General features: G+C 36.9%; 2 protein-coding genes across 3 annotated transcripts; both read right to left on the reverse strand.

Moving 5' to 3' along the window:
- Positions 1 to 465: 465 nt before the first annotated feature.
- Positions 466 to 23,801, reverse strand: LOC143852677 (SNF1-related protein kinase catalytic subunit alpha KIN10-like). 2 transcript variants are annotated; one of them, XM_077362208.1, is made up of 11 exons: positions 23,586 to 23,801; positions 16,331 to 16,527; positions 8,171 to 8,355; positions 7,007 to 7,189; positions 6,484 to 6,615; positions 6,182 to 6,358; positions 3,449 to 3,568; positions 3,283 to 3,366; positions 2,554 to 2,643; positions 2,200 to 2,445; positions 466 to 909 (listed from the first exon to the last, which is right to left on the reverse strand). In XM_077362208.1, the coding sequence occupies exons 2-11, from the start codon at positions 16,518 to 16,520 to the stop codon at positions 796 to 798; spliced, it is 1,521 nt and encodes a 506-aa protein (XP_077218323.1). In that variant the 5' UTR covers positions 16,521 to 16,527; positions 23,586 to 23,801; the 3' UTR covers positions 466 to 795. The 2 variants fall into 2 exon arrangements, with proteins under 2 accessions (XP_077218323.1, XP_077218324.1); XM_077362209.1 differs by having other exon boundaries at positions 3,449 to 3,538; positions 23,586 to 23,799.
- LOC143852359 (uncharacterized) lies at positions 19,189 to 20,151 on the reverse strand. The gene is made up of 3 exons (XM_077361741.1): positions 19,977 to 20,151; positions 19,551 to 19,618; positions 19,189 to 19,500 (listed from the first exon to the last, which is right to left on the reverse strand). Exons 1-3 carry the CDS (start codon positions 20,149 to 20,151, stop codon positions 19,189 to 19,191), a joined length of 555 nt encoding a protein of 184 aa, XP_077217856.1.
- Positions 23,802 to 24,019: the final 218 nt, after the last annotated feature.

Below are 24,019 nucleotides of genomic sequence, written 5' to 3' on the forward strand. Positions count from 1 at the left end.
CTTTTTTCTTTTTTCTTTTCCTCTTATTTATGGTGACAGAAATCTCATTTGGAAGGGCAAATGATGCAGATTTTCTTAGGGGATTTGGGTCATTGAGATAATTTGACAACACAAGTGGCATGGACAAGTGATTATGGTGAGCCAAAGCCCCCTCTGGTGTGGTGGTGGCCACCAGATCAATGGCTCTTATCAATTATGAATCATTGATGGTTTTATCATAGTCTAATATGCATTTTTTCCATAAATTCCATATTTTCCCCCAATTTTTCATTAATTAGAAAAAAGAAAGGAAAATTAGGAGGGTTGCCTAGACACTTACCTCCTTTCAACACTAATTGAAAAAGTTTTTCTCCCTCACAAAAATAACAATTTACAAAACACTGTTAAACTGCTCCAAAACTGTCAAAGGGAAAAAGTAAAACCTGAAAATTGCATTATATACAAGAAGCATATCACATGAAAAAAGAAAGCAGAATCAGCAAGTGTTGTTTCATTTTTTTGGTAGGTAAGTGCTGTTTCCTATATACAGATGATCAACACTATTTGAAAAGGTTTTTTCCCCTCACCCAAAAAAAAAAAGAACAACTTACAAAACATTGCTAAACTGCCCCACAACGGGCAAAAGGAGAAAAGCAAAACCTGAGAATTGCATTATACAAGAAGCATATCACATGAAAAAAGAAAGCTGAACCAGCAAGTGTTATTTCCTATACACAGATGAACATCATTATATCCTTTGATTTTACAGAAAACTCAAGAGGTTCAAAGTTTGATGTATGTAATAGAAGAAGCAGATCAGATAACTTGGAGTTTTGTGAGAAAAGCAGCACAGATTTCAAGGAAGTGAAGGGGAGACCCATGAACCATCTGCAGATCCAGTAGATACCTCTCTCCCTTAGCCTTATAAAGCTGTAAAAACAAAAGATTACCAAGAAGACCATTGTCAACAAAGTTTAATGAATAATCATTATCCTAAACATACAAAAAGAACCCTGATTTTCCCAGTCTAGCTACTGAGGTTTCCAACATTTAACTGTTTTCCTTACCCTCTTTGAATAAGAATTTCATATGACATACTAAAACTTAAAAAGGGATAGCATAACAAACAACCCAAGTGGTTCTAGTGGCATGTCAATCACCATTTTTCAATGTGATCACACACATGCTTTCAGATTGTGTATTTTTTTCTTCTTCTATCTTTAATAATAAAAAAATACTGTCTCAAAAAAAAAAAAAAACGGGCATCCCATTTTCAACATTGAAAATAATTTTCCGCAGCAATGACTACCGAAAATCAAGAAGACACCGGGAAGTGACAGATGCAAATGAGTTTTTTTTTCCCCATAAAACCGAGGAACAAAGTGGTCAAAAGTATGTTTATAATTTGACCTATGATTTTCAAGAGATATAGACATGAAGAATGAAAAGCTCCCCTTTGCCAGCAGGAATCATCCCTAATTTTTAATAAAGAATTAAAAAGAACTCGTATCTTTAACACAATCATGAGCTTCATCTATTTTGGAAGTACTTTAATAATTTTAGTGGCGTTTTTTATATATCATCACTCCCTGATAAAAGAAAACTAAATTGATTTACAAGATTCAGTCATGTAAAAAACCCAGGTGCTTTTGGTATTTTTTTTGGGAAGTGTTATCAGCACAACCATAACAGACCATACTTGGGTAGGAAAGAGGTAGGGGCAGACCGAAAACAACTTGGGTAGAAACAGTAAGGAAAGACTTGAGGACTAGGAACATAATAGAGAACGACCTTGGATTGGAGAGAATGGAAAAAAATGATCCATGTAGATGAACCAAACTAGTGTCAGGATTAGACTTAGTAAATTTGAGCTAGGTAGATCCTTTCACCTTCTTCATGAAATTTTCGGAAGAATTCATTAGCCGACCCTAACTAGTTTGGGACAAAGGCTTAGTTGAGTTGAGTTGACATTATCAACACAACCATACTTTGATATTTGCACAAACCCATCTGTCTTTTCTTCTTTAATTGGCTCGTGAGAGCTTTTTGGGAAATGTAATAACCTTTTGAGAGCTCTTTAAATACTAAAAGACAAGATAGGTTAGCAAAAATATCAAAATATGGTTGTGCTGATATCATTTCCCTTTTTTTTTCTATTAGTTAAGTTAAGCCTAACCAGACTACTAAAACAAAGGCAGGAAGGAAATCACAACCGATTACCTGCATTTCAAACTTGACGGCATTGTGTGATAGGACACCAGTTCCGCCATCTCCGACGATCGCACGGTCATCCACAGAGGTATGATTCGTGTGTAGAGGAATACTAAGTGCAGTTCCAGAGTGGCTATGAAAACTAGGCAACCACCTGCATTTCATGGTGTAGTGTCCTATCTTTTTCCAGAACACATTTAAAGTCTGGAGGGCTCTCAAGACCTCTGTCATTATTTCGATAGGAGGAGCTTGAGACTGTAAATATAGATATAATCAAAAGAAGATGTGATCAGACATTGAATAGTTGATGCAACAGTAATTATCAACAAAAGCTCAAGTATGAGGAGAATGACATCAAATGACCTGAAGTCCAAGTAACCACTTTCTTCCAGCAGTAAAACCCTGTTGCTGGAGAGTGTGATTGGTGATTGAAGAAGTGGAACTGTATGTGTCCTGTAGAAAAATTGATTAAGAAAAACCACAGCTCAAACCACTTGAAGGTACAGTCCACAATGATTAAAATGCCAACTGTGATTCCTGTGACTGTAATTCAGGACTGTAGAGATTCAACGGTGGCAAGAGGCAACCATAAATATAACTCACAAGAACATCATTCCAAAGTTTAACTAGTGAGAAAGGGGGGAAAATCTGAGGTTAGTCAATAAAAGGTAAGGTGGCTGTGAAAGATAAGATGGTATCTGGGTAGGTTAGAACCTTGAGCTTAATTCCAGAATTTATTTTGTTCAAATGAAATAAAAAAGTACATTTAGAGGCAAATATGTGTAAATGGAACAAAGGAGAGCTTGAAGAGCAACTAAAAGCACCAGGAAAGTCACACTTTGGATGGTCATGGGAAAGGGTGTTACTATCATAAATGCGCTTAGTGAAATCTTGATCAATTCTTGAAATTCTGGGGGAGTTAGATAATTTCACTTAACAAGAAGATATACAGAACTGTACAAAAAAAGGAAAGTAGAGATGAAGAGGAAAGCCAAGATATTTTGGCTGGTTAAAATTACCCGTGTGCTCATGGTGAAAATATCCCCTCTGTGGAATTATAAAGAAACATGAAGAAATAAATGGCAGGCTCACCGAGGCTTCTTGAAACTCTGCTCTAAGGTAACTACTGGAAATGCGAAACTGGTTGTCCCATAGCAAATAATATGTTACTGTTGCCTGCAAATGCCACACGATAAGTTTTACTGAGAAATGTGTTAATGCAAACAGAGGTACGGAACTAAAATGGTAAAAGAAAGACCTCATTCTGGATTCTGTTTTGAAGAGACTCGATAACTTTGTTGCGATCAAATCCTATTTCAATCACATGTTGAAGGATTTCCTCGTCGATCTGTTTCAGGATCGCTAAGATATCAATTGGCTGTTCTTCATGGAGTAAATAATGAAGTTCAAACAAAATACGGTCATGAATTCTATTGAAATAAAAGATACAATACAATAGTAAAGGGAATTTGAAACTAAAAAAAGGAGCTCAACTGGTACAAAATAAGGAAAAAAAGAGAACAGAGATTGTTTACTTGTTAATAAAAATTGGCAAAAGTTCCTATGAATCATGTGTCACAACTCACAACAACCAAGTAAGATGTAGTTACTCTGAAATTGACCCCATTCATATTTTCAAAGAACCATCCATGCTATCCCAAAATGAAACACCCGACTGCACACGGAAGTGTAAAAAAAAACATCCCTTAGCTTTTAAATGGCATGTCGTTAGTGTTGAAGGATATATTCAGCGCTGTAATAAATGGGGCACACACAGTTACATCGTTATTGCTTTATTATTTTGTTTCGCTTCTAATTAAATGCATGTCATTTACAGGGTTGTTTGGTCCATTTAGTGCTTTAATTTAAGCCTGGATATAATAGAATAAAGAGCTGAGACTAGATGGTTTAAGATCTGGGATCTGATAGGGTTTTGTTGCTTCATATAAAAGCTTTTGTGAGTCTTGAAGGACGACTCTTGAGATTTGAATTTAATGCTCCACAAGCGGAGGATTTTCACTCCTCTTTTCGTGACCTGGGTAGACTGAACTTTGACGCTTCAGCACAATTATATAAACTTAGGTTAAGATAATTTGGATTTCACTATTTATGTTTTGGCACTCATCCCAACTTAGCTTGCTTAGTTAATCTCCAAAGTTTATCAGCCATTATACTTGTTAACTAGTATTCAAAATTTTCTACTTATGATAATCTTAGGTCTTCCAAATAATCCTCTCCATGGAAAGATTTTATAGCTGGTACTGGGGGCAAGTACATATATGAACTCAGTACTCAGTACTGAATTCTCATCTCAGTCGATGTTCACAAGTTATGTGCACAAGCTACCAACTTGGTAATGGGCACTTACAACTGCTTGTTATCAGCATTCACGAGGATTCATGTTCCAGTCTCAAACATGTTTTAGGATGCACAAATGCATGAGGAAAAAACAACTTCCAGTAGATTAAAGAATCAGTTATCATCTTTCCTTTAATCCTCTCTCTAATCTTTTTTTCATCATTCCTTTTTCGTTCTCGTTCCCTCCTCATCCCTTTCCAACTCGTTTCCTTTTTATCCCTTCTCTTTAACTGTATCATGAATTTCTGTCTTTCATATGTATCTTGTACGTGTAGAATATAACTTTCGAGGCAACAGTGTAGAAATCTCATGGGAAGAAATACAAAAAACTCATGGAGGTAAACTGTAGACATTGTTTAAGCAGATTTCAGATATTCATGTTCTTCTTTTCTTTGTCAAAAGTTACGCGATTACCTTGAAATTTGCCAGAACACGGTTGCAATAGTATCCTAACCATAGGGGCAAACCCAGGTCATTAAAACAAAATTATACTCACCATGTATGCACTTTCACTTTTTATTTGAATTCTTTGATTAATCATATTTGCCCTGTTTGGTTGCGGGAGCTTGGGTGTGATGGGAGAAGACAAGAAGTCAAACGGCATTTCCAAAGCCCGGCAGTCAAGGGGGAGATGTTCGGAACTTCGTCTGAGGGTTGTTTGGTTACAAGGCTCTGGTCAGGCATTTGGGCGGCATATGATCCACTTTGGACGTTTGGTTGCTGAAATTTGTTCGGAACATGTGTAGAAAAAACTCTGGGGAAGATGAGTAGCACGTCTCCGTCATTTCTACATGCTAGGGATCTTGATATTCCAGCAAAAAAACTCAAAATATGTGGATTGCCATTTGGCTTTGGTTGGGCGTCCACGTGGGCAGACAAGCATCCGAGAAACCCGGTGGTCAAACATGCCAATGAAATGCAAATGGCAACCAAACGGGGTTCGGCATTTCAAAATTCCAGACATATTCCCGGGAATATCCCAAATGCCCGCAACCAAACTGACCAATTAAGAAATAAAATTGAGTTTTGAAAGTCCAAGATCCCTATACATAGTAAACTTTACAATTCAAATAGTTTGATCACTGCAAAATGGTGGCTCATGCGCCAAGGTGAGTCAGGACCCCCCTTCTTTTCTTCAAAAAAAAAAAAAAAAGAAAGAAATTTGTGCAGCAACCAAGATTGAGAAGTTAATGCAAGGCCATTCCATATAACGGAACTGGAACATTCATGCACGCAAAATGTTATTCATTTCAAACACTTTAGCCATGTATCCTGATGCTAAGGACCATCTCACCAAAAAAATTTGGCTGGTTTCTATACGTACAATAAATGTGTCTAGGATAAAAAAAACAGGGATGCCATAAAGCTCCGAAAATAATAAGTTCATAACCAGCATCAGCTTACCAAGTAATATTTTGGAAGAAGAAATGGTTGGATTCCTAGTAATAATGAATAATGAAACTACTTATGAGTAGAAGGGTTGAGATGTCACTACAAATCCCCACAAAGAATGAACTATCTTCGAAAAGATGCTCCAACAAGAAAACAATTTATTGCAAATAGTATCCAATCACAAATTGGGAAAAAATTTCAATATTATATAATGGATGAAATTGTAAAGAAGCAAACATGCCTGTTTTGCTATTTGCATTGCAGGCAAGGCTAAGTAGCGTGGAAGATGATCTATAAACCATGGATGACGACGGATCTCGTGAATTTTTATGCGCTTCATAGGATCAACAACAAGCATCCGATGAATCAAATCCCTTGCTCCAGGAGACAAATGACTAGGGAGGGTGTATATTCCACTCTGATGGACAAAGAAGGTAAAAAGGAAATAAACAACTTATTGTAATAAAAAATGGCATGTACACTCTGATGGATATGCCCCAAAAAGGAAATGATTAAAAAACAAAATTTTGCCGTTTCCCATACCCTTATCAGCTTGAACAAATTGGGAAGATTATCAACATCAAAAGGAAGCCTTCCACAGAGAAGAGCATATAAAATGACACCACAACTCCAAACATCAACCTCTGGTCCAGCATATAGTTCACCTGAAAGGACCTGCAAAGGAGAGACTTGAATATAGTTATGTGATTCATGAGCAAGGTTTGAAATTTCGGTTTCGGCCACAGCCGAAACTGATTCAGCCAAATACCGAAATTTGGTAAAAAAAACATATTTTGTTACATTTCCAAAATTTAAGCTGAAATTTTGGGGGAAAAAGTAGATTTCGGAAAAAACTTTAAAAAATAACATTTTGCCGAAATTTCTGTCGAAATCTGGACTGACACTGATTCAATGTACTTTTGGTGTCAGTCCCGGCCGAAATCCGAAATTTCGGTATTTCGGACGAAATTTAAAACCATGATGATGAGAGTTCATACATACATCCACCTAAAGCCAATTGCACTATAACAGCATGCTCATTGCTATTGTTACAATGAATCCATACCTCAGGAGCGGCATAGTTTGGGCTTCCACAGCTTGTCTTGAGAAAATGGCCGTCACGCATGACATTGCTTAGGCCAAAGTCCGCAATTTTAAGATTGTGTTCAGAATCCAAAAGTAAATTCTCTGGCTTGAGGTCTCGATGAACCACCATATTGAGGTGGCAGAACTCAACACCAGAAATAATCTGTTCTCTACAACAAAAGAAAGCATTGGTCTAATGGAAGCTGCTACTTAATGAAATAGACTATTAGGTGTACACTGAAAGCAAGGATTAGGCAATGGATCAGATAGATCTTAACCAGTTGTTAGGCAATGGATCAGATAGATATTAACCAATACAGAAATATCTCATTGAGGAAGTTTTCACCCCGGGAGAAAAGTAAACTGTCCCAGTGAAAATAGATGTGTACCAAAGTTTTGAGGTAAAGAAGATAAGAAAAGGGCAATTTATAGATTAGAGAAGACTATGAATAGGATCTTTGAAACAACCAATTACTCCAAAAAGTTGAGCTGTTGGAGATGGCGTTATTTAATCTTTTATATTTTATCACTCCCCCTCATGTGTGGCCCCTCTTTTTAGGGTTGGCCTACAAGCGGCACATGTGGCCCCTCTTTTGGGTTGGCCATTACATGTGGATTATTAATGTTAAAGTATAAAAGATAAATAACACCTTTCTCCAACAGCTTAAGCTTTTGGAGAAGTTGGTAAGTTAACATGGTATTAGAGCCAAAGGTCTCGAGTTCAAACCTCCTGGATAGCAAAAATCCACATGCGATGGTTGGCCCAAAGTGGGAGCACATGTGCCATGTGTTTGCCAAGTGGGCCACACGTGCTTGGGAGTGTTAAAGTATAAAAGATAAATAACTCCTTTCTCCAACAGCTTAAGCTTTTGGAGAAGTTGGTAAGTTAACAATTAATAACAAGGAGTTTTGAACCCGGGCCTTTGCTCTGATACCATGTGAAACAACCAATTACTCCAAAAGCTTAAGCTGTTGGAGATGACGTTATTTAATCTTTTATACTTTAAAAGGATCTAAATACAAGAAATATATATATGTTTATGGAGGCATTTGCTTCTCTGCAAAATAATAATAATAATAATAATGGTTTAAAAAGAACTGAGAACTTCAAAAGGATGAGTTGGCATGAAATTCTCTTAACCACCTGCTGAAAAAAATAGCGTGCCTCATCCTCCAAGACTTTACCCTTCTCTAAGATATAATAAAATAGTTCCCCACGATTAATATACTCCGTCACGACATATATATTTGATCGTGTCTCTATGAACTCATATAGGCGAATGATGTGAGGATGTGCAAATAACCTCAGTATTTTGATCTCTCGCGTCACTGGAAAATAACAAGAAAGGATTATATCAACAACTCATTAGGACATAATGCCATATCACTGCTCAAAATAACAAATCTTTTATCTACTATAAAATTGTTTAATTAAGTCTATTTTAGCAGCATTTATGTATTGATTAATAATGGCTCTTCCAAAAGGAGAATCTAGAGAATTATATTGGAAAGAGAACAGCAAAATAGTGTAACATATAAAATACCACTTATAAACACAAGCAATATCTATGTAACATTTCCAACTGCAGAGAAGGAAAAAGAAATAAACTGGTAATGGCTTTAAAATACCAACATGCACAGTTATGGATTACTTCCAATCGTATAGGCATCTACCTCGCTCTAAACCCAACCTATTTTCATCCTGATTCCGATGTCAAAAACTTAATTTCCAATCCGAATGTGTTGTATGAACAGGTCACAATTATGATACATTTCAACCTGTTAAGAGTTTTTAGGATATGTTTATGACATAATGTCATTGTGTTAATCAAGGGTATTCTGTTTTTTTTTTTCCTTCTTTTGCCACCTGTTAGTGGTGATATTGTATTTCTGAGAGCCAATAAAATTTGTGATTAGGGAGAGTTGTTCTTTATTAGAGCAAATCCTAATAGAGGCTTGTGAATTTCCCTTTTATCCTTATTTTATATTTTTCATCTCATCTCTTTCCTTTTTTCCTTTTAATGTTCTCCGTTACTGGTTGTTACCTCTGGAAAACCCAAATCATGATATAAGGTTATGAACTTTTTATGATATAAGGTTTCTAGTCTATAAGGCTATCTTCAATAACCGTAGTACTTGTATTTGTGGATGAAGCCCCATTGCTAGATGGTGAGGAACAATCATCAATTTTCATCTACCCGGTGGGTGGAAGCTTGATATCAATGGTCTTGATTTAAATTTTCTCTTCAAATATTTACTGGGTGTTTTGCAAACATTGATTCAGATCTGTGTGTAACTCTCTACACACAAGTCCGCATGGGTTTCCACCTCAGTGACTGAGATAGTTCACTTTACATGATAGAGGCATAATATGTACTAGGAGTATCAGAATTAGATGCCCAATCCCATTTCCACCTAAGAATAGTTTTAAGTCTACAAGAAAACCAAACATCGTATCTCCTATTTTGTATATGATAATCCTCATCATAGTGAACCTACAATTTTGCATAAGGAACCCCAGTGTCGACATCATGTTTCACCTGAATAAAGCAATTGTAGTAATCATGATGGTGTGAAAATATAGCTAGGAGACACTTTCTCATATCCAATATAAGAAAGGGTGAAGATTTCATTAGGATTCTAAGAACATACAACACTAAGAACATGAAACCTACTCTACATATGAAAACAGATCCCAAGTATATGAATCATTTGAAAACACATTCTTTTTTTCAAAAAGGAAAGATGAACTTGAGTGAGTATTATATAGCATTCTTAGTGCTATGAGGGAAGAGTTGAATGTGTTTCAAACCTTGACATCGAACTTAAATCTGTTGAAAAGGTAGCGATAAGAGTTTAGGGACTGCAAAGTTCCTTCCAGATTCAATCTAGAATTCCATAAGTATGTGCATAGATTCTTGCTGGCAAAGAGATTCACTCTATGAATAATATTTATTTTCGACTGATATAGGCAAACATTTTGCTCTGTTACCACATCTGAACGTACAAAATCTCACAAGGTCTCAAAACAATAGAAAATATGCCTATGAAGAAGATTATGGACCTCTAAGAGGGCTTTTCTGTAGGTTCTGAGGTGTGCAAAGTGCAAACACAAGCTAGAAAGTTGCAGATTGTTGTGGCAGAGAACATGAGTAAAATGGATGGGCGAAAATTAAGGGTTTGGGTCCTAAAATAGGTGATTAGTTGGAGAAATATTTCTAAGAGGTTTAGGATAGGTTTGGAGTGGTGAAGACATACGTCGGGAAGGTGTCGAAGGATGCCGGAAAGGTGCAAAATGAGTTTTGGGGCAAAATGAGAGAGACACGCGATCGGGATGGATTTGAATGATAAGGTCTGGAAAATATTTTTTATGAATATTTAAGGGTTTTGGGTAGAAGATAGGTAACAAAATAATGCATGAGTGGTTTTGGTAATATTAATGGAGGTTTGGGATTCTTGGGAATGTGATTTATAGGAAAAACAAATAAAGAAGAGAGAAGAATAGTGGAAACTGTAATTGAAAAATAATAAGAAATATTCTACTTATCTCAAGGCTTTCACACTATGAGTTTCTTTCGCATCTCACCAAAGAAGAAGATGGAGCCTTTTTCTCTAAGAAGCTCTCAATACCAAATAGCAAATTACTCTCAATATCATATAGCAAATGAATGTACTGTTTTTTCTTCCAATCCCAACATAAAGTATTTATATCAAACAAATAAAAAAACCCAAAGGACTAAACTACCCCTTTCTAAGGACATAAGACTTCCTCTCCCAATTAAATTCCCATAATATATATATTTGGGGCCTATTTAAAACAGTCATAACTCAAAGAATTTAAACTATTTTGATGTAAAGAGACTAATACCCCCTATGACTTAAAAAGACTCAAATAACAATCTAAAAACTAAATAAAACTCTTTTAACACTAATGATGGGACCCATCTTCTTAACACCTTGATTCTTCATGTAATCTTAGATGGTCCCCCATCATACTCCCCTGCTAGAGAACTTGACCCTGTCGAGTATAATTGGCAGCTTCATTGTAAGGAGTTAGTCAATGTTGATCTTCATGCAAATCGGATACGGTTGTCCTGGCCTACGAACTAAGTATTTCCATCGTGGTAAGTACATCAAATGATCATATCCTCTAAGCGCAAGATGTCAAATTCAGGTTCAAAATAATCTTTAAGCTTAAAAAACGTTGGCGAAATAAATGATATCATGTGTGCTTTTGCAACACTATCCGCATCCTTTGGTACTAATTGAAGATCTCGCAGAGTCTGTCGAACGACTCTTCTTTTCCAGGCATGTTGAATAAAGATTGTCGCCATCTTTATCCTCGTATAATGGGTATAAGATAATTATCTTCGGAACCAGCTTTGGATAAAGTGAGTGGCTCTTGTCCATTGCTCTAATTTCATAATCTCCATGGAAGGTATCAACAACGATTATTCCGATATGAACTCTTGACTCTGTGCAACCTTTGGAGTCTCCATGGCTAGAGGACGGGCATGAAAATATTGGTAAATACGATCCACACAATCCAAGTGGGATAGAAACACGTCAAGTTTAGAGTTTAAGCCTTCCAAAACTCAATCACTCGAACGACATTGCATCTAGAAGACACGTTTCCAACCCGAGCTCTGATACCAAATCTCATGCAGGATGGATCTATAGAAAGGGGAGGGGGGTGAAAGGATGGGTGAAAATTAAGGGTTTAGGGGGGTGAAAGGATGGATCAAAATTAAGGGTTTAGGTCATAAAATGAGTGATTAGATTGGACAAATATTTCTACGGGGTTCAGGGTAGGTTTGGAATGGTGCAAACATATGCCAGAAACTGTTGAAGGATGCCGAAAGGGTGTACAATTACCTTTGGGACAAAAAACAAAATGGGCAAAAGTCATGGACAGGTTTGAATGATATTTCTAAAGTTAGAAAAATTTTAATGGGTATTTTAGGGGTTGTGCGTAGAAGATAGGTGAAAATAATGAAAGAGAGGTTTTGGATGATATTAATGGAGGTTTAGGGTTCGAAAAAAATCAGAAACAAAGAAACATGAAAGAAATAGATAGCAAGGTTAAAATGTCACCAACCAAAAACCAAGGCATTGCAAAGGGTTCCTAAGCATCGCACCTTAGGGAAGATCAAGGCATCACACCTTGGCAAGGAGTATACATCTCATCCATACAAGAGAAGAAGCTTTCAAAATCTTTGTTCAATCATCATTCATCATATCTTTTCATCATGGCTATATAGAAAAGTGGCTTGAGGCTTACAATATATAATAAAAAGATAACTAGAAAGTTTTAAAACCCTAAAATGGATTAAAAACGTTCCCCACTTAAAATTCCCTTAATACATGTGTGGGGCCTATTTAAAACACTCATAACTCAAAAAACTTAACTGATTTTGATGGGAAAAGACTCTAATGCTCTCCTATAACTTGAAAAGGCTTAAATAACACTCTAAAAACTAAATAAAACTCTTTTAATATCAACAATGGGCCTCATCTTCTTAACTCCTTGATTCTTCATGGCATCTAGGATTGTCCCCCATCACTGACTTTAGTGTGTTGGGTCTCTACGGCCTCTTTGTATCTCAATGTTGGGAAAGAGTTTGTCTTGACATCTTCAATATGCAGAGATTATTCTAATAGTGGGCAAGGTAATTTTGGTAGAGGGCATAGCCGTTAATCAGGCGGAAATTGTGGTGGTGGTAGAGAAATGGTAACAGAAAGTTTACTCATTGTGCGTCATTGTGCATCAGCCAATCACTCTTTGTAAGTGCTGGGATAAGTGTGTACAACAATGGATAATCTGGTTTCCTATACAGTTTGTTGAATAATGCCTGAGGTAGTTTAGACATTACTTGTAAGTCAAAGGGTATTGTAGTCACTGTACTTTGTTGCCCTAGTTTGGGCTATATATACATCATTTACATGAGGAGCTCCCTAGTGGAGACTGGAGACTCTCCATCCTTCACTCTTCTTCTTCATCTCTCTAACCCTAACTCCATTTCTAACATGGTATCAGAGCCAATGGGCTGATCCTTCAAGGAAAGAAGAAGATTCTATCTCGATCCACGCCATCATCTCTTTCTCTCGTATCTCGTTTTCCTCTCTTTATCTCCCTATAGTTTCTCTTCAAATCTTTCCTAAGATCTCTCTCCTCTACTGTCTCTTGTATTTCTCTGTTTTTGTTTCAAAACCCTAAAATCTCTCTCGGTATTTGCAGAACCCTCGATAGGGAGAACAGGGAAAAGCCACCCAGGAGAACCTGATGGGCTCGTGAATAAATCTCAGTGAGAGATGGAAAAGAGCCAGAGCCGATAAGCTGCTACCGGAACGGTAGAAAATATGGGCCAAAGGATTCCAGAAAATGAACAGCGAGGAGTTGGTCCCACTGCCGAGTGAGATCCATCAGATCGGAGGTAAGAGGCATGAAGGTAGGGGTGTGCATTATGCGGATATAATCGAATAACCGAACCGAACTGAATTTTTTTGGTCGGTTCGGTTCGGTTTCTCCCTTGTTCGGTTCGGTAGCGGTTAGTTCTGAAAGTAATTCGGGTTAACCGAACTAACCGGATTACTCAGTTATTTTTCCTTGGAAAACATGTACATACATCATATAACAACTCTTAAAATTGTAATAGCCAAGAAAAATAAATGCAAGTCACTTTTACTACTCAATTCAGCTCATTTGTTTTCAGCGAAATTAAGAATGCTTTTGCCTTTTTGGCAGCTTTTGTCTTTTCAGCACTAACATCATTTCTTCAAAACCATGGGCTGGTTTTCACATTCTCCAACAAAGCTATGACAACCCATGTGACTTGTACCTCCATTACAGATTACACTCCTCCATTACAAAATTTTAACAAAGTTATTTCGGTAAAATTTAACAACGTTGTGTGTAGACCCTCCATTACAAACTCATCACTGATCTTCGCAGATTACACTCCTCCATTACAAAGTTCTGATCAATTTTAGGGCAATAATTTCAGAAACCCACTTCGGCACTCGTCCATTACAGTCACCAAAAACCCCAAAGGCCACCATCGAATCCCACATTCATCCTCCATGGCTCCATCAAAACCCAATACGGCTTGGATTCGAAAAAGCCGCGATTACAGCTCGGCTTGGATCCGAAGGAGAAGGAAAAGGAGAAGGGATCAGGCAAACACATGGAATGTATCACTTCTATAGTTCTATCTTCCTCTTTATCTTTGCTTCATATTAGGTGATTAATCTCTATTTGTTTCTCTTCACATTTGTGCATTTTTTGGTTAATTGATTGCTTAATCATATAATTCGGTTCTAACCGAACAACAGAATTCTTATTTCGGTTTCGGTTAGGTACGGCTAATGTATATTTAGATTACGGTTTCGGTTACCCTTTTTAGATAACCGAAATTTTTCGGATCGGTTATTTTTGGCAAAATCGGTTCGGTTATAACCGAATGCACAGCCCTACATGAAGGCATTCAGCTGCTGGCATAGAGAGACAAAGCTGCTGTAATGAGTAGAGAGGGTATCACCGCGCTCAAAACAGATCCACTCGGAATAGGTGGAGAAAATGCATGTGAGGTTATCAACCCCAGAGGTAAAGAAGCACTATGTGGTCCTGCCACAGAAGAGTGCGGATCAATGCATCATCCTGGCGCCACCTGTCATATGACGGATCCGTGGAGGGACGAGGATCACGCTCAATAAGAGACACCTTACCTCCAACGACGAGGTAGGTATGAACGACCATCCGCCAGTGGAGATAATTGGATCCATCCAATTTCTCCGAAGTCATCTGAAGGTAAGAGTTCTCCACATAGGGAGAGTAGGTGGAAGGAGAGTAACTCAAGGAGGGAGCTGGTGGTAGAGCAGTGATGCTGCCAGCAGGAAACGGGCTGATAGGAGGATACGTATTCGTAGGAGGATTCATAACAATAGAAATAAAGATAGAGACGCAACCACATCAGCAACCAAGAGACAGAGAAGAGACAAAAGACAAATGGAGATATCAAATCACAGAGCGGATCCCGCCATGATGCGCGGCCCCGAGGAAGATCTAGAACCAAAAAAGCCATAGGGAGACTAGCCAATGAGAAGATGGAAAAGCTAGGAGAAAAGAGGAAGGAAACTCGGGGCCACGGGTCACGGAAATAAGAGGAGAGCCCTCAATAAGGATTTAGACCATGGGGGAGAAAGGAGAAAAAGGGTGGAAGACCCTTTAGATGAGAGGAAGAGGGATAAAAGGCAAGAAGTGGTGGGGATTGGGTCAGGGCAAGGAAAAAAGGATGGTGGAGGTGGAGGAGGAGGTGGTGGAGAGGAGAGGTTGGGGAGGGTTGATGGGGGTCGGAAGGTGGGGAAATGGGTTTACGGCAAGGGAGAAGGAGGGGGCGGTGGGTGTGGTGTTGGAGAGAAGGGATGAGAGCGGAGAGGCATCGTAGAGGGGAGGGGCGAGAGTGGAGGAAAGGGGTGAGAGTGGAGGGCAAGATTGGAGAGGCTTAGGGCGGTGTGGAGGGGTGAGAATGGAGGATAGGGATGCGTGGGTTAGGGTTAGGAGAAGGTAAAGGGAGAAAAGGGAACGGGGGTAGCAATGGGGTCCCTAAGGGATCAAGGCCCTAGGGCTCTGATACCATGTTGAGGATGAGAGAAGAGATGAGAAGAGAGTGAAGAAGAAAATGGTGAGTTGGAGATAGCTCCCCCTCACTTATGTATTTAAATAAGGAGAAAGAGATACAAAGACTAGAATGCCCTTAGGCATATTACACACACAGAACACACTTCTAACAAAATGCAATGCAATGCTAACTGAATGTTACATTCCTCCCTCTTGAATAAGAAGTCACCTCACTCAATTCTCCAAGAAGAAATCTTTGAACAACTCATAGCGAGAAACCAGATATTCATTGCTGGATCAACACCACAACAGTGTAACAAGTTTCTCAAATCTGTGTGATAGCTATTATTGAAATTTCACATTAAATCTAGACTAACCAGCAAAAAAAGAATGAATAAGTGATTGGCACTCTTTTTTGTTCTTGTAAGCAACTAACTGTCAAGCAAGATGTCAGATAATGCAATCACTACTTTTTTAATGATAGTAAATCTAGGCTGAACCAAAAAATATGAATAATTGACAAATACCCATTTTGACTCATGTAAAGAAATGCCCAAGGAATATATAAAAATATGAATAAATGACAAATACCCATTTTGAATCATGTAACTAAATGCCCAAGGAATACATGTGAAATTGTACTTATCTTAAAAAATTTACTATATTCCTTCTGATATTGTGGATTACCTCTCTCTATTTCGGAGTCATTTAGCATTTGACGATTCAGGATCTTAATAGCAACCTTATGCCCGGTCAAAACATGATGTGCAAGTTTCACTTTACCAAATGATCCAAAGCCAAGGGTCTTCCCCAGTCTATAGAGTGATAATAATGCTCTGTCAGAGCGGCGGCTCTCGTTTATGCATGGCTCATCCATTTAAAATCTGTCAAAAGCACAAAATTTGAAAACCATAGCATTAGTAAATCTGGGAAACAAAATTATAGAGCAGAAGAGAAAAGCTAGATGTATGAGGGATTAAAACAATATTTATTTTGCAACTACAAATTTAACAACTGCTCTTATGTTACTTTCACAAAACCATCGAAAACTTATGATGGGCTAAAGATTCTTTAATAACAACTTTTGAGCATATTGTGATTTGCGCTAAATAAGCAGCCTATACAAGTAAAGCCAAGTCTAATTCTCCAGCACCCTATGTTGCATTAAGGAAATGTTTCATGAGCATGGTTTAAGTATGTCAGGAAAATTGCAAGACTAAGAGAGGAACGGCAGAGAAGAAGAGAAGAAGAGAAGTTAGAGTGGAGAAGAAAGTAAGGTTGGAACAGAGCATATCACACTGCACAACTGTTCTCCTTGTATATATTCAATAATAAATTGTTGATATTACAAGAATGCCATCAATAATTGAAAACAAAAGAAAAAAATGTAGATAGTAGAAGTTTGTACACTTTATGTTGTATTTCAAAGGGGTAAAAGTTTGCCCTGTGTATATCCCTACTTGGTAATGAAATCCCCCACTTCCATGCGTTTCTTTAGCCACTATAATAGATCTACATTCAAAGCACGTTTGCAGTCTTTGTATAATCGCTTCTTGCTGTATTCCTTTCCTTTTTCTGCATGGCTTAAGGTGGGTCAAATGAAGGGTCTTAGTGAGTGTTGTTCTTTGCTCATGGTTTTTTTCTGGCCCCATGATTTCCGTTCCCTTTGTTTCCCTCCACTGGCCCTCGAATGACTTCCATGATCCTTGAGGATTCCCCTACAACTCTTCTCCAGTTTTTTTTTCAAAGGGATGCCAAAGCCTTTTGGTGGTGGGATGGATACCTAAGCCTCTTCGTGGTGTTTAATTAAGAAGTTATTGTTGTGCGATTCACATCCACTATAATATTTGTGGGCTTTGTTGATGGAATCCCTCATAATTATCGTGGGCTTGCATCAAGGAGTTTGGTTTCCATCTTGAAAGTTGTTCAAAAGATTGTTGAGAAGACCCACATTCCGTATATTTACTTCATACCTAGGGTGTGATCTGATTTGAAGTCCTCCACGTGGATTCTTTACGAAATCAAGAAGATCCTGTCATACAATTATTTGTGATTGAAACCGAGTTGATTTGTGATGTTAGGAGCCTTTATGATAAGATTTTGAGACTCTGAGTTTCCTTGTGATGGATTTATGATCATCACTCTAAATATGTTAAATTTTCAAAAATAAGTGATTGTTTGTATTCATTTTGTCAGGATTTGTGATCAACAACTGCCACTCCCATTTTCATTATTTTTAGTGATCTATCACGGCTACCTCTAGTGATATATTTGATTCCATCTCAATTAAGTTTGATGAGACCAACAAATCCAGTGGGAATTCCATTTCCAAATGTTTGTTGAGGGAAATGATTGTTGAGGATGTTAGATGGACTTAACAAACAACCATCTTCCAATAAGGAAATGGCTCAGTGGAAGATGAATAATAAAAGGGTAGTTACATTGATACTAAATTTCTTCGAGGCTCACAAAGCACTAAATATCCAACCATATTAGATGTGTAAGGAGATGTGGGCTATCTAAAGAAGATCTCTCGGTAGGTTAATCAGGCCAGACTCTTCCTTGTGGAGTATCACATCCCTCAGTACTCCCATAATAGTAGGGATATTTGGTCATATTACTCCAGATTCAATGCCTTATGGACATAGCATGATATGATCTCTCTTGAAAAGACTTCAAAAACACATACCATACATGCTAGTATCATTAGCAGAGGACAACTGACAGATTTATAGTTGGCTATGTCAAAACTTTCAGATGTCGAGATTGTATTCACATTGCATTTGGGTGTCTCTGACGACTTGAGGCAAGTGGATGTAATTCGAGAGTAGGCAGTAAGGACATGAACCACCTAGAGGAGGGGCCACTCCACACCATAATGCTTATCAGGTCACTCCTAGTCTCCTACTATTGAGGGCATGGACCAGATTGTGGCCACTCATCCAACTTTTTTTGAATGGTGCCACTCATCCATCTACTGAAGCCATTTAGTTTTAGTAGAATTGATTTCTTTGATTAGAGATCTGATGTGGAGAAAAGAAGAAAGACAAAAGAGAAGAAGATTAAGGAGAGAAAAAGAAGAGAGAGCTTAGGATTTCTCTCTATCTAATTATATTTATATGATATTCACATGAACGAAAAATTACCAAAAAAAAATCCTCTAAGCCAACATAATCAGCACCCCCTCAAGTTGGGGCATAAATATGACACCTGACCAGCTAGGACAAGATTGTATGAAAACTTTTTATATTGACCCTTTCGGTCAAGATATTTGCGATTTGATCTCCAATTTTCACGAATGGAGTACAGATAAGACCAGCAAGCAGCTTCTACTGAATGAAATGTTTGTCATTCTCAATATTCTTTGTCCTACTGAATTATGAGCAATGTTGATGGTTGCTCGCAATAAAGTCTCATAGGACCCAAATGATTAACACCCAACTCTTGAATGATGATATTCAACATAGTCACTCACAAACCCCATGTGGCATGCCTCCAAATTCGACCTCTACACTCGACCGAGCAACTGCGGGCTGCCTTTTACTCTACCATGTCACTAAATTGTAACCAACAAAGGTATATCCTGAAGTAGATCTCCTATCACCAACTGAATTGGCCCAATCTGCATAGTCAAGGTCTAGACGAATATAAGTCAAATAAATAAGTCCCCCTACTTTTTTCCCTACTAATCTCTGATATGTTCCAGTATCCATCAGATCACCCTTCACTGTCTTGCCCGAGGTTGTGAAAGGATATATAGTTGTGTTTGCAGGTTTGCATACAAGCATTCCTGTCTCTTTAAGGAGGTTGAGGACATATTTCCTCTGACGCAAAAATGCCCTTTTCTGACCTCGCAACTTCAAGTCCAAGTAAGGACTTCAAGTTCACTAGTTCCTTAATCTCAAACCCCTTGGCCAAATGAGCCTCCAAAATTCTGCATTTCTTTAGTACAATTCCCAGTCAATACAATATCATCTACATAAACAATAAGAGCAGTAGTTTTCCTGAGGAAATACTTTATGAACAGAGTATGGTTAGCTTGACTCTTCTTGTATCCACACTACAACATGGCCCTCTGAAATCTCCCAAACCATACCCTTGGTGACTGCTTTAGATCATATAGGACCTTCTTCAACTTGCACACCTTACCTTCTGTAGATGGAGACGATAATACTAGAGGGACATCCATCAACCCTCCTCATCTAAGTCCCCGTGGAGGAAAGCATTCGTGCCGTCAAATGGCTGAAGTGACCATCCTAGATTTGTTGCTAAGGTAAGAACCTCAATGGAATTCATTCAGCTACTAGGGCAAAAGTTTCCTGATAATCAATACCGTAAGTCTGAGTGGAGCTTTTAGCTACTAGCCTTGCATTATGTCTTTCCACAGAGCCATCGGCATTTTGTTTCACTGTGAACAACCATTTGCACCCAGTGTCTACTTTCCGTTTGGAAGCATCACCAACTCCCAAGTATTGCTTTTGTCCAAAGAGCTCTCTTATCTCCTCCATGGTTTTAATTTTTCACCAAAACCAACATGAAATGACCAAGATGTTTTGGTTTCCATCTCTACCAATATGCATACCGAAACCGAGACGGATACCAAAACCAAAAGCGTAAGTGTATTAGTGGTATAATATACCTATATGTGTTACATAATTATGTTTATATGAATTACAAGTGAAATATTGTGTATTGTGTATGAACATTTTTATGAATCAAATGTGAAATGTGGTATGTAATGAATCATCAGACATGTGCGACAAGTCGACAACACAGGTGTTTGATGTTGTTAAATCATTATGGATGGTTTTTTACTTATGTGATGCTTTTTGAGTGTGTATTTTTTTCAAAATCAAAGAAACAAACTACATCCATTTTAGCATAAATTTTGTTCAAAACCAGAGAAATAAATCATGTAAAACTCGTATTAGAGCATTGATCAACAAATTGAACGCTTCGCCAACAATCATTTCAGGGATTTTGCTCTTGAGGTATGTATTTTAGACGAATAGGCATGTACATAGCAATTTCTGAGCTATATAAATAATAATATCACAGATATATGGGCTGGGCACCTGATCCATGTATCTACAATGAAATTAGTGGTAGATTGGTGATAGATTAGCAATATCTTCAATAATTGCTATTTTTATTTTTTGTAAATATTTTCATACACTAACATGCTACTCTTTATAATGATGATAGTTGTATTTAATAATTGAGTCTGACTTGAGTGACATTTAACAATGGTAACGACGTTTGACTCAAGAAACTTAAGTTGAAAGTCGGTATAAACTAAAACAACGCTAAGTTGTAATGAATATTGTATACAAGGAGGCAAACACACCCTAATGATCAGCAGAAGATCAACTTAAGCATGTTAAAGCTAATGCTTTTAAGTTTATGTAATGTATTCTATTTTTCCTATTTTTAGTGGTTATTTTCAACAACAAAAAATTAACTTATGGAATGAGTCCAAAATTTGTCACTCACTATTTTTAATGATTATTTTCAACAACAAAAAATTAAATTAGGGAACGAGTCCAAAAATTTTCACTCAAATCCGAATCCTATCAAACAACACTAAGTTCTAATGAATATTGTATACAAGGAACCAAGCACACCTTAATGATCACTAGAAGGTCAAATTAAGCATGTTAGATAAAATGTTTCTTTACAAGAAGAACAACTTGTGTTAATATAATGTTTTTCAAGTTTATGCGATAGATTCTATTTTTCCTATTTTTAATGATCTTTCAACAAAAAATCAACTTAGGGAATGACTCCAAATGTTTCACTTGAAACCAAGTCGCGTCAAACAACCCTAAGTTCTAATGAATATTGTATACAAGAAACCAAGCGGACCCTAACGATCACTAGGAGAACAACTTGAACATGTTAAATATAATGTTTCCTATTAATAGATCAACTTGGGCATCTTAAATAAAATGTTTTTCAAGCTTATATAACAGATTCTACTATTCCTATTTTAGTGATTTTTTCCCCCAAAAAAAAGAGAAAAACTTAGGCAGCGACTGCAAAAAAAGTTCGCTCAAAACCGAGTCATATACCAAAAAGAAACATACAGCATCCCCTTCACCAACACCCCCCCACCCCCAAAAAAAAAAAAGGAAAAAGAATTATACAATTGAAGTGTATTGTTTAGATAGAAAGCTTTTATTCAGGTTTCTAATTACATTAACAATGAGACTAATGGACATTGACCAATAATGATGATTACAAATGATCCATTTAGATGATTCAAGTAGAACAAGTTAGTTGTAACTGTTAGATTTTATATCACTTTAATTACAAAATTAGTCATTAATAATGATGTGTAACCAATCTGTTATCAATTCCCAAGTGGTTAAACTTAAAAGTGATGAAGTCCGCACATTGTTTGCACAACAATTGTATTTATTTCAGGATCATGCAAAGAGATCAATGGATTTGAATTACGAATTTGTATTTGTATCCATAAGATGTGGACTCAACTCTTACCTCTCTAGTTTGTGTTTTGAAGGGATACCTTCCCAATAGTTTGTTCTAATTTTGGTTTATTTTGTGAATCAGTAAACTTATTTTCCATGTATTTCTCTCAGCAAACATGTTGGAGCATCATACATAATACACAATCAGAAGAAATAACAAGATAGGATTTTGTACTTCTACAACAAGGAGATATAAAACATCCTCAGTGCTCTAAATATCCATCCAGCTAAAAGTGCCCGCAACTCTAGTGAGCTATGACTTTTCTAACAAAATCAAGTAGTGGATCAAGTAAAATAAATACTTTCTACTAAATATCAAGCCAATGAATGATGTGTACCAAAAAAACACCGATGCATACACTTTCTCAAACAAGGAAGGGAGATCTACGAAGACACGCCCGTGTCAGGGATGTTCCTGATGGCCCTCCCTATTCTGTTTTCAAATTACAACTTTTATATGACAAAATTACCCCTATCTTTTTGATAAAATGGCAAACATATCCCTGATTTGATACACTTAGCATGTCTTCGTATCACTCATTAGTCATTACTCCTCTTCATGGAAGGAAAAACCAATACGATGGAAACATATGCATAATAGATAAAGATTTTATAGCAGAATATTTTGCACATCTCAATGAGCATACACCACAATCTAACTGCCATATTATGTGGATGCCAAAAACCAAAGGCCACTGATGGAGAAAAAAAAACAGACATGATAAAGGTCAAATTTCAAGTTTAAATACATATGTATATGATTATGTGTGTGTGGATTAAAAAAGAACCTAAAACAAATATCTGCAATTGTGGGTCATCAGATAAATTTCCTAGAAAATTTAAACCACTGAACATAACAATAAGTCCATCAAACACAATTGATTTCAAAAGAAAATTTCAATTATGATTGGCATAACACAAGAGAGAAGCTGAAATTCTACCAAGAACGGGAGAAAGGAAAGGAACACAAGAGAACTACTACAATTCCAAGGAAAAGAAGGTAACAAATATATTCCATATTAATCCAAAAATGGATGGAAACCCATATTATAAAGCATTCATAGACAACAAAAATTGAAGAACCCCAAGTAAATTAACATAATCCAAAGAAATGGAAGTAAACCCTAGTCATAAAAACTCAAGAAACAATGAAAGAAAGATAATTACAAAAAAAATAATCTATATAGGAATGAAACTATAAATCACAATCTCTGCTTGAACAGGGGATATAACATGCCCAAAAAGAAAAGAAGATGAGAAAAATAAAAACAAAAACTCATTCAGATTAAAATGGAATCAAACTTATTTCATATAAACACAAGAATCAATGGAACAAGACTAAAAAAAAACCAACAAACTATGCCAAAAATGGATTAATTCCACAGCCAGTGCCAAGAAAACCCAAGAAAAATAAATATGAAACTAAAGAAAGAATTCAAAGAAAAACCTACCCTACTGCAGATGTTATTTGGAAGTGAAGTGAATGAAAAAGTTGGTATATAGTCGCCTTAGAGAAACGCAAGGAAAAAAAAACATTGAAAGCCACGTAGAAAGGACAAACTCTGACATGAATATAATAATATAAAAGGAATGAAAATGATTGGGAGTATTTAATCTGCCCTATGCGATTTGTTGGGTTCTTAAGTTTTTTTAAAATTGTGGTGGGGTTGCAACTTGGGAGGGAAGGGAATGCTTCTCTTTCTTTATTTCATGTATCTAAAAGTACCACCGTCAAAAAGCAAAAGTCATATTTCCACAACCTTCTGTTTGTCCTCTTTTAAAAAGTAGGGGTTTTTTTTTATAAAGAAGTCTTTTACTTTGCCTTATTTGCAAAAGCAGTTTGAGTTTGATAATTTACAAATGAGTATTCATATTTGAGTGAATT

The sequence above is a fragment of the Tasmannia lanceolata genome, unplaced genomic scaffold, assembly GCF_043159265.1.
Source record: "Tasmannia lanceolata isolate RefF3 unplaced genomic scaffold, GAP_Taslan_0.1 ptg000019l, whole genome shotgun sequence".
NCBI lineage: Eukaryota > Viridiplantae > Streptophyta > Magnoliopsida > Canellales > Winteraceae > Tasmannia > Tasmannia lanceolata.